Raw genomic sequence first — 10,672 nt, 5'->3', positions numbered from 1 at the left:
AGCTCTCCTCATTGTGCTTTTCAGCTCTCTATCTCCCCCATCATCGACCCCTCCCCCACACCCTCTCCCCGACGGGACGCCTTATTGCCCCTCCCTCCATATCTCCTCCGCCCGGTTGTGGCTGGAGCCAGGTCTCCATGGAAACCCAGCGAGGGAAATGTCACAGCAGAACTTTGGGTCCATTGTGCGCAGGCCAACAAGGCCATCATTCCCACATGACCCCGGAGACACTCCCTGAGAGACAAGGACCTCCCGCTCCTCCGCTGGCACAGCTGTCGCTGACCCATGCCCTGTGTGTGTGTGTCTGTGTGTGTGTGTGTGTGTGTGTTTGTGCGTGTGCGTGTGTGCGTTCACAGAGTGTGCCGGCAGCTCCGGCCATGTAAGGACCTTCATGTGGGTGTGTGGGCTCACTGTGTTGTGCGGGCTGGTCGTGGTCATCCTGTCCATGCTGCTGCTGCAGAGACAAGGCCGGCCACCAGGGGGCCCCACCGCGGACCTCAACTACCACCCCACCGGCAAGGTAGGCCCCGAGGAAAACCACACAGGGGTATCCCATGCATTGTCTCCCTGAGGAAATCAAATAGTGAAAGGAGTCCTCGATTCAAAACACTCACCGCTCAAACAAGAGGCAGTCTACCTGTAGGCACCCTTGAGCCAGATGACTAACCCCTACCTGCTTATCAATGACAAGATGACTAACCCCTATCTGCTTATCAATGACAAGATGACTAACCCCTACCTGCTTATCAAGGTCAAGATGACTAACCCTTACCTGCTCATCAATGAAAAGATGACTAACCCCTACCGGCTTATAAATGACAAAATGACTAACCCCTACCTGCTAATGACAAGATGAGTAACCCCTACCTGCTAATGACAAGATCATTAACCCCTACCTGCTAATGACAAGATCACTAACCCCTACCTGCGAATGACAAGAGGACAGGTCGAGGTGTATAATATCCCAGGTCAATGACTTAATCATAAGCAGTATTCTACAGTATAAACAGACGGCCAGCGTTTCTGGTCTAAAGGGCTGATTATGGTCCCACGTTCACGCAACGCAAGGAGGTTACGGACCCCTTACGTCCTTGCAAACCCTCCTTGCGTCTACCACAAAGGCCTGACGGGTGCCTTCCAAAAATCGTAACCTTCCGTCGAGGCGACGCAGCAGCAAGGGCTGTGATTGGTCCACTTACTAAAGCCTGACGCAGAACCATAAAGGTTCACGACTGCATGGAAGCGTGGTAATTGCGTTGCGTGAACGTGGGACCATAATCAAGGCTTTAGTCGGTAAAGGTTGCCACAGTGATCGCTGCACCAGCCAAGAGAATCAACGAGGAGCTGTCCAAGAGCAGGACGTCGCAGAGTCTTCTCAACACAACAACTGATGAGTCATCACCCACAACCACTACGATACTGAGAAACATGCAAGACAACATCTGAAAACAGTTTCACAGGGATTTGAGTCACACCGCGTCACGGCAACCTAGCTATATAGTGTAGTGTAAAAGTGATACTGGCTGTCTGGAGCTGACCCAATGGTAGGGCTGGGCGATTAATCGAATTTTGATCGCGATTTCGATTTTAGCGTGAAACGATCACAAAACTAATATAATCAAATTTGTTTTTGTTTTTTTGTTTTTTTATGTTTTATAGAAAGTAAGAAATAATAGCTGGATACATATCTCTACATTATTTTAGATTTGAATATTTTCTTTTTGAACATTTAGTGCATTTTTTTAAGGCGAAATTTCAAAGTTCTCAGTTACAAAGTGTTTTTTGGGAGAGACATGCTGAATAAATGCATCATGTTTTCAAACTCAAAAATAATCGTTTGAATAATCATGATTTCAATCTTTCCCAAAATAATCACGATTATGATTTTTTCCATAATCGAGCCACCCTACCCAATGGTCAAATATGAACACCGGACATCATCCCACACAACTGGCTCAGCTCCAGAACAGCCAACACTCCAGCTCAATGTGTCTTTGAATAGTCATCCCACCCTTGCTCTCTCTCTCTCTCTCTCTCTCTCTCTCTCTCTCTCTCTCTCTCTCTCTCTCTCTCTCTCTCTCTCTCTCTCTCTCTTGAGCTTTCTTTCTATCTCTCTGTCGCTCTCTCTTTTTCTCTCTCTCCGTCTCTCCCACACCCAGTGCCAAGAGGAGGGAAGTTTCAGTCAACAGCACTACGCTGCTTTGAGTGGGGCAGCTGTCGTTTGCATTTCCCCTCTTCTTGGCTGGCGACTGACTCTCTAAAGTGTCCCAGGGATCCACTGCTGTAAGAATGAGCAGAGAGAGGGAGGCTAGTATCTAGTATCTGAGGGATAAGAGGTGATATATTCCAGTTTAAGCTGGATCTGACTGGTTGGAAAAGATTTCTGTCAATGGAGGAGGGGAGATAGAGGGCCCTATTTTAACGGTCTGAAACGCAAGTGAGAAGCGCGAAATGGAAGTAGCTTTGTGGGCGGATCTCTGGCGCTGTTGCTATTATACCAGCGGATAATGACTCTAGCGCCCAACGCAAATCTATAATGGGTTGGTCTGAATGTGTTTTGGGCGTAACATGAAAAAAACATGAAACATGAAATAAACCAATGAGAGTTCTATCTCCCGAACCCTTAAAAAGCCATGAGACAGAGACAGATGCATGACCATATGAATTTCAAACTTCAAATGGCTCAGTTTATGGCAAAATGATATGGCCTAATTCACACATGGAATAGCGTTTTCTTCTACAACTTCAGAAACACTGAGTTTTCATGTAAATTTCAGCAAAGAGAACTTAACACATATATGATACGTGGTCCTGTGGCCGCAACTGTGGTTCTATTTAATGATATGCGTCAATACATTAACAAACATTGTTTTTTACCAGTACAGTATACATTATCATTATCGACTTGTGTTCATAATATGCATGTGTCCCCCCCCCGGGAATATACATTGCCATGGACTGTATTATGCGTTACGTGTTTAGTTTGCGTTTGTTTAAACAGATGGTTGCATAAGCGCGTGCAAGCATCACCCGCATTCATTCATTCTTTTAAACACTCACTTGCGGTAAAACTATTTTTTCTCAAGATCTAATACTCATCAATCCTAAGTTATTGCCTTTTAAACAATGTCTGTGTCATGAAAATATGTGTTTGCTGTACGGTGTTTGCAGATGCATTGACTTAAAAGTACAACTTATTACCGCTGTATCAGCTGTTCTTTCCCAAATAATTTAACCAACGTTATCATTTACCCTAATATGAGATTTTGTTTTCGAAGGCTGGGATATAATTTGCTCAAGTTTATTACTGTTATTATTATTATAATTGTATTGCATGGCATAGCCTACTACAGTGTTCATTCCTGTAGCCCTTATGGAAAAAAAAAATCCACAATCCACATATCCACATCTATTTCTATGCAGTTTCACACATATGAACAATCTTTGACATCATAATATTTAAATTAGGCTAATTGTTTGCATGTTTGTGCTGTGTATAGCCTACGTGTGTAAGCTTATGTTACAGTCCCGACCTGCCTAGGCACGTCAAAATAGCAGCACCAACTGCTCTATCCGCTAGGGCACTTAAATCAGGATTTTTTCGGTCAGTGGCGCAATGGCAAAATCGATCAGTAATATAGCACCATTTATCATTGGCACCGTAACACGCCTCTGCTTTTCGCTGACAAACCTCTCAAGGTTCGTTCACACCAAAAGACACATTTGTCGCCCGTTCGTGTTGTCGCCCAAGTTTTGTCGCGCGACAAATCATAAAATGTCGCTGTGCAAGTTTTGTCTGGCGAATTTGCTGCGGTTCACCACGGACTGCACTGCAGGGAACGGTTGGCCGGTTGAATGCTGATTGGCTGTTACGTTACACATGTCACTCAGTGGCCACGCTGTTGAACGCTGATTGGCTGTCATCACGCGAATGTCGCGGCAAAGTTGAAATATTTCAACTTGAGCGAATTGGTCGCGCTACAAATCCTCGTGAACGCGACAAATCAAAACTTGTCGCCGGTTTTCTCTAGCGAATAATTCGCCCGATTTGCGTCTCTACGTTCACTTTGTATGGAATCTTGTCGCCTCCTCGCATTTGGTGTGAACGCACCTTCAGGCCGCAAGCGTAGTGGCGCGAGTTTGCTGCGGGAGAAAATCAGCTTTGCGCCGGATGCAAACTAGCAACGATACACTCAGCGTGGCCACTGAGTGACACATGTCACTCAGTGGCCACGCTGTTGAACGCTGATTGGCTGTCATCACGCGAATGTCGCGGCAAAGTTGAAATATTTCAACTCGACCGAATTTGTCGCTCGAGTTGAGCGACAAATTACATCATAGTCCATTAAATATGGACTATGATGTCAGTCCATATTTAATGGACTGACATCATAGCTTACAGTTGGTGTAGAGGACTGAATGGATGCAGTTTATTTTTTGTATATTTAAACAATAATACAAAATCTTAAAAATGAACATGACATACCAGTACACATTTCTTGTTTATTGATGATTATCGATCATACTATACATATCACAGTTTAAGGCAGAACATTTTTGACCACCATTTGAGTAATGCCCGTATTACAAATGAACGAGAGGTGTGTCGTATACACTCACCCAAACATCACCGATTTTATGTCTCACCCTTCAGGACCTGTCATTCATCCCTACCACCAATGAGAAGACAGTCACCTACAGGAGGGACCACCCACCCGACCGCACCGGGGAGATGAGCATTCAAGTTCACAAGATAACCTTCCGAGACCCCTGGCAGTGCTAGGCAGAGGTCAGGGTCCAATATCAGGAGGACGTGAACTACTAATACAGACCTACAGGGGGTGTTGCAGAGATGTAGCTCAGACATTCTCATATTTTCTGTACCAACTCCGAGACTCCCAAACAGCTCAAACTGTTTTTTACAACTTTATTTTTGCTTTGACACATCTACCCAAACCAAAACCGTATAGACTGCGTAACAATGGCCAGTATTTTGAAGGAGGGAGTTTAGGAGGGAAAACACACTGATCCGCTGCTATCCTCCTCCCCATCTGTTGCTACAGGGAGTGTCAACAGGGTAGGAATTTCTCCCTCCTTTTGTGTTACCAGTGATCCGTTAACTTATTGTCTTACATCCAAACGTGTGTGTCTTGTAAGACACTCGAAACATTGCCTCGGATCCCACATAAACATTATCCGGTGTTAGCGCGCCCCCTTTTGGCCTAGCTACTGTAATGGTATCGTATTTACAACCACACTGAACACCTTACATACCTCAGCTCCATTGGCTAGCTACTGGAACTGCATGAAACACTAGAATTTTGTTTCAAATTACTTATTTAGTAAACAGCATGTTTTTCTTTATTTTATTTAAACCTTGATGACATGAATCACATTTTATTTAATTAGGCGTATTGCCTCCAAATGCATTTAATGTGTTCTCGATTTATTTTGGTCAAGAAGACACTTTGTGATATTTTGTCCATTTACCATTCAACTTGATCTTGCTTATTGTATTTGTCTCCTAATCGTTGTTTGTGTGTTAACATGTTATCGAAAGACTCGGTTGTTTTCAATTGCCAATAATCATGATAGACTTGCACTACAATAACTCTTTTGTACTACTGAACGGTCTCACTGAATGAGACACAAGAGCATTATCTTATATTTCCACAGAAGGCACTTGGGTAAAAGGAGGCCTGATCCACTGTGAACAGGTTTAACCGACTATGGAATCAGAATTGTAAATAATCTCTACGTGGTCAAATTCACATTATAAGCCAAAGTGAAACCGATCAATTATTTTGTTTTTATTTAACAACATGTAAACGTTGGCACCTGATCATCTCAAACCAGAATTGGACCACTTTAATTTTGTGGTTCTGAAGGAATCGAGATCTGAGCCTATGAAGGCAATGTGAACAGGCTATAGGGTGATAGATCGGAACTGGGTGAAAACATCTTTAAGCATTTAAGCATTAAGGCCGTTCATTATAACCTGGCCGATGTGAATTTCTAAGACGAGATGAACGGTTTGTAGACAGCGAGAAACGAAATACAGTAACCATATAATTACTGGAAACATATAATTAGGCAAATTAGCATGAGCTGAGTCAAACAGAGGCGGAAATCTGTTCACCTCTGCTTTCTGATTTGAGATTTCTTTGTTTAGATTACAATCTTTATATTTTATAGACCAACTTCTAGGTAAAAATACAATTAATTATCTCTGGGTTTGGTTTGCTGAAGGTAACGAAAGGCGGAAAAGAATAATAATACTAAAGATAATAAAGATAATAATCACAGGCCCATTGAGATGTTTACAGACATAGCTGCTTCTCTTTGTTTAGTTTTGAACACTAATGAATATTTATTGAAATGTTTTCTATCTTAGTTTACTTTTATTTTTGTACTGTGCATTTTCGTATGACCATCAGTCTGCCTTAGGCCAGCTATACAGTACAGACAGTTAGCAGTGGATGTGCTTTCTGCCAAATGAATTTCTCATGATCGGGCATTGGACTTTTGAGTGACAGCAGCACTTTCCTTGTCATTTTGTTGTACATGTATGTTACTAGTTGTGTAGCATGCAAGTTTTACATAAATTAAAAAAGATTTTCTAAATCTGTTTTTCTAGTGGTTTTTTTCTACTCTTATCAGCATTTACATTAATAGGAAAATGATCCAAACTAGAATTGAAAGGAAAACTTTAATTGAATAAATGAACCAATATAAATCACGGAGGCTTTCATTCAATCCTGGGGTCATTTCATGGTTAAAAAACTGGCTTGATGTGAAGATTATAGATGATTGAGAATGAGAAATTCATAGAGGCCATATTCTGTGTTTTGGGGCAAATACACGTTGATGGTTGTATTGGCCTCTCCAGAGAGATGAGGCTTTCCGATATTATTTTCAGTGAGTATTCACCTGCAGATAATGACCATAAAGTATCAAAGCTGTATCTAAATTATTATATATAGATTATATAAATTCTATATTTATATGTATCAATTAATATTAAGCGATATTCATTTAGGGGCTGTAAGATTGATTTTAAATGAACAATAGGTGGTGCTAAATTCATTCATAACCAACAATTTTGCCTGGAATATTAAGAATATTTCATTCATACATTAATGCTCACCTTACTTGATATTATATTTCGTTGTTTTTTTTATCGACGAGTTTATTTTAAATATATAAGCAGTTCAAAAACAGGTTGCTCGTTTTTACGCAAAATCGTCTTCAATTGTTTTGCTCCAATAGATATTAAAGTGTAGGTACTACATAGAGGCTAAAATACTAAAATACAACCAGACGATATAAGTCATATCCAGTTTAATTGATTTATGAGATATACCACATATGCCCAGTGTAACTAAAACAACAAAAAGAGAATGTTCCAAAATAAATAAATATACATTATATTTCAAAGTGCCACATATCAAGACAGAACATGACAAAATTCTCACTATGGGAAAAAGGAGCCAATAAAAAATCAGAAAAGTAGCCTAACGCACGCAGTACCAACACGGTCAATGACGTCATCAGAAACCAAATGGGACATTAAAGATGAGGTAAGGACAGTTTCCATCCACAGGTGAAGCTTAGCATTAAAGTGGCCAGTTTTCTTTTCCTGTCCCACAACTAAAAAGCACTCTCTTTTTGATATTGCAAATTTTCTTGCAAGAGTCACTTGTTCTTGTTAATATTTGTGTTCCGGTTAATCAGCAGAGTTGTGTGGGTTGGGGCCCAGCCCTGGCTCCTTAGCAGCGTGCAGCAGCAGCTCCGGGGACTGGTGGCTCGGGCTCCCGGACGCGCTGTTCTCCGTGTCGCTGCCCCCTTTGCCCAGAGACCCCCCCGGGGCCCCACCGTCCTCCGAGCCGTCCGCGCTGTGCGTCCTCGCGTGCTTGTTCAGGTGGTCCGAGCGCATGAAGCGCTTGTGGCACACGGCGCACTCGAAGCGCTTCTCCCCCGTGTGCGTGCGCAAATGCCGCTGCAGCTCGTCGGAGCGCGTGAAGCGCTTCCCGCAGAACAGCCAGTTGCAGACGAACGGCCGCTCGCCGGTGTGCCAGCGCAGGTGCGCCTTCAGATGGGACGTCTTGCCGTACACCTTCCCGCAGCCGGGGATGTGGCAGCTGTGCAGGCCTCTCCTGCGCGGACTCGTTCCGCTCGGCCCGAGCCTCTCGGCCTCCTGGCAGTTGGGACAGTCGCATGTGGCTTTCCCGGTGTAGCGACGCGAGGAGGACCGCGAGGAGGCGGGCAGCGAGAGCACCGCGTTCTCGGTCAACGCGGAGGCGCCGATCCCGTTGGAGTCTGAATAGGCGCGCGTGATTGAGGGTCTGAAGCTTTCCAGGAGCTGCGGCTTGACGTCGGAGAAGTTGGCCTGCAGGAGATGCTGCGGCGGGCCGGGGCTCAGTGCGGCGTGGCCGTGAGACAGAGGGCTGTATTCTGTGCTGTAGCCGTTCATGGGAGATGGCAAGCCCACCGGACTCTGAGTGTCCACCCAGCCCGCACTCATGTCCCACCAAACGGGAGAGCCGTTGGAGACGTTCCCAACCTCGGGCTTGAACCACGACTCATAGTGGTGCGCGGGCATCCTCGGATAGATCCCCGGTATGCCGTCCACAGTCGTGGGGAATTTGGACAGAAACATGGAGCGCTGCGCGTTGGTGTGTTCGTGGACGCCGCCGTCCGACGACACGGCGCTGGGGTACATGGAGAAGTCATTCCCAAACGTGGAACCGGGCGCGGACACGGAAAAGGCGCTGGAGAAGGCGGACACGTTGACCCCCTCGGACAGCCCACCGCCCGCGTTATTCCTGGAGGAGTGCGTCCCGAGCGAGGAGAGGTTGGCGCCAAGGCCGGAGGACATGCAGGGCGCCGCTCTCCTCCACGGGAGGAAGCCCTTGGCGAGCCCCGAGGTCCCGTCCGACAGCGCCGGGGAGGACGAGGGGCTCAGGTCTCCGATCCGGCTGCAGGTGGCGGCCAGCATTGCCAGAGGCGCGCTGCCCAGCCGGGGTTCCTCCTGTCAGACACAGAAAAAAAGGTTTTTCGTTTTTCTTTGCACCGTGCGTTTTAGCGTCACAATAAGCGCTTTATCGAAACCGATCTTTTTGCGGGCAGGTCGATAATGCCCATTTAAAAAAATAGTAATAAATAAATACCTCTCAATCTCTGAACTTCATAACACCTTAATAACACACTGTGCGATGTGTTTTTTTAATCTGGGTCTATATCATGGTCATCCCCCCTGATTACTTTTGAGCGTTTGTTTGAATATAAATCGCTATTCCAAACCAAAATTTGTTGGTAGAAAATAGGGATTTCTAAGACTCGGGCAAGTATCCGTTTTAATGAATGCATTAACTTGAGACAATTCATTTACCAACTATTAAAGTCTTGATCTATCGTGACTGTAAATAAAACCCAAAGAGGCCTATTGTAGCGCTGCACCTTAAAGAACAGTCTAAAAAATATTCATTCAGCCAACAGGGCTGAACAGTAGGCTAATGGTACAGTGTTCTGTTGATCAAAATATATAGTTTAAATAAATTCAACCAAATATCAGAAGAAAGTGAACTTACCCCAAGTAAAGTAGCAGCCATGTTGTTTACCTCGCACGTCTCAAGTGTTTTCGCTTTGAGTGAAGAAGACAACTGCTTCCTCCCGCCTGACTCTCCTGTAGTTGTAGTTTCCCTGTCGCTTTGAAGTGCCGCTGACTGCCAGGGGACCAATCACAGGCGCTCAATCCGCGACCCACGCGTAGGCCTACTCTACATTATTCAACTCTCGACCCGAACGGCGTCTCACGACGTGAACGCACTCAATCCACCACGGCAGAACGCTCCTTAAAACGTGTTGTTGGTATTAAATAATAAGGAATAACAGCGCAGAGAGCTCCCTGACCGGGGGATGTGCTGCTCCTTTGTTAGTTCAACCACAAACACGTTTCAAACCGCCGCGGCTATAAGGGATTATAGGGGGGATGTTTTTTTTATTGATGTTTGGTAGCTGGGGAGAAACAGAGGTTGATGGATCAGCCCGGTCGTGATAAACCTCCCCGGCCCCGGGGGGCGGATCCGCTCGGGCCTCGGGCCAGGAAGGGAGGGGGGGGGGGGGGGGGGGGGGGGGGGGGGGCACCACCTCACCAATTTATTATTCTCATTTTTATCGCAGTCAAGCCATTTGGTAGGTTTAGCCACTACTCTTGAAATAGTGCCTTAATTCAAATCTACCCATTCCTACAGGTGTTACAAAATCACCCCGCTCCTACGTTTGTCTGTGGCTTACTGAGTTGAGCAACTCTTCGTCATCACGTTCACCGGGTAAATGTCCAACCTGATGACGTAGGGGGCCGACCTGGTCTGGAGCCAGGAGGCGTCGTCTCCTCCCGAGGCCGCATGGAAGTTCGAGCCTATTTGAATTTCAAATGTAATATTCAAATGGCTTTAATCAATTTCATGTTATGTTATGTTAACAGCCTACCCATACACCCTCCATCATTCGTATATGTATGCATCAATAAAGATAATCCCATTAGGTACTTATTCACCTAGGTGTGCGGCCTACACACGCAGGCCTCGGTGTCCTCTTCATTTCCCAGCCTAAGCAAATGCTCCAGTTCATTTTTTAATCGTTCCGTTAGGCCTACTTCATCTCATTCTAA

The 10,672-nt window shown here is 45.1% G+C and overlaps 2 protein-coding genes across 2 annotated transcripts in view; one reads left to right on the top strand and one right to left on the bottom strand.

The window, feature by feature from the left end:
- Positions 1-4,793, top strand: part of itgb8 (integrin, beta 8) — a 26,804-nt gene extending 22,011 nt beyond the window's left edge. The window contains exons 16-17 of the mRNA XM_079749883.1: positions 357-520; positions 4,655-4,793. Coding sequence (XP_079606009.1) covers positions 357-520; positions 4,655-4,783 — 293 coding nt within the window. The 3' untranslated portion in view covers positions 4,784-4,793. The remainder of the gene's footprint in view (positions 1-356; positions 521-4,654) is intronic.
- A 2,775-nt stretch (positions 4,794-7,568) lies between these two features.
- sp8a (sp8 transcription factor a) lies at positions 7,569-9,628 on the bottom strand. The gene is made up of 2 exons (XM_079749133.1): positions 9,591-9,628; positions 7,569-9,031 (listed from the first exon to the last, which is right to left on the bottom strand). The coding sequence occupies exons 1-2, from the start codon at positions 9,609-9,611 to the stop codon at positions 7,727-7,729; spliced, it is 1,326 nt and encodes a 441-aa protein (XP_079605259.1). The 5' UTR covers positions 9,612-9,628; the 3' UTR covers positions 7,569-7,726.
- Between the last annotated feature and the right edge of the window lie 1,044 nt (positions 9,629-10,672).

Source organism: Pollachius pollachius, assembly GCF_949987615.1.
Source record: "Pollachius pollachius genome assembly, chromosome: 13".
In the NCBI taxonomy this organism is placed as follows: Eukaryota; Metazoa; Chordata; class Actinopteri; order Gadiformes; family Gadidae; genus Pollachius; species Pollachius pollachius.
The sequence above is the reverse complement of the archived record's forward strand: the minus strand, read 5'-3'. Positions and strand labels throughout refer to the sequence as shown.

What these genes read in the sequence shown, in the direction of transcription:
- sp8a (XM_079749133.1), bottom strand. Translation starts at nt 9,611, where the DNA reads ATGGCTGCTACTTTACTTGGG. An exon ending in TGGCTGCTACTTTACTTGGG is followed by an intron (nt 9,032 to 9,590) that starts GTAAGTTCACTT and finishes TGTGTCTGACAG; the next exon opens with GAGGAACCCCGGCTGGGCAG.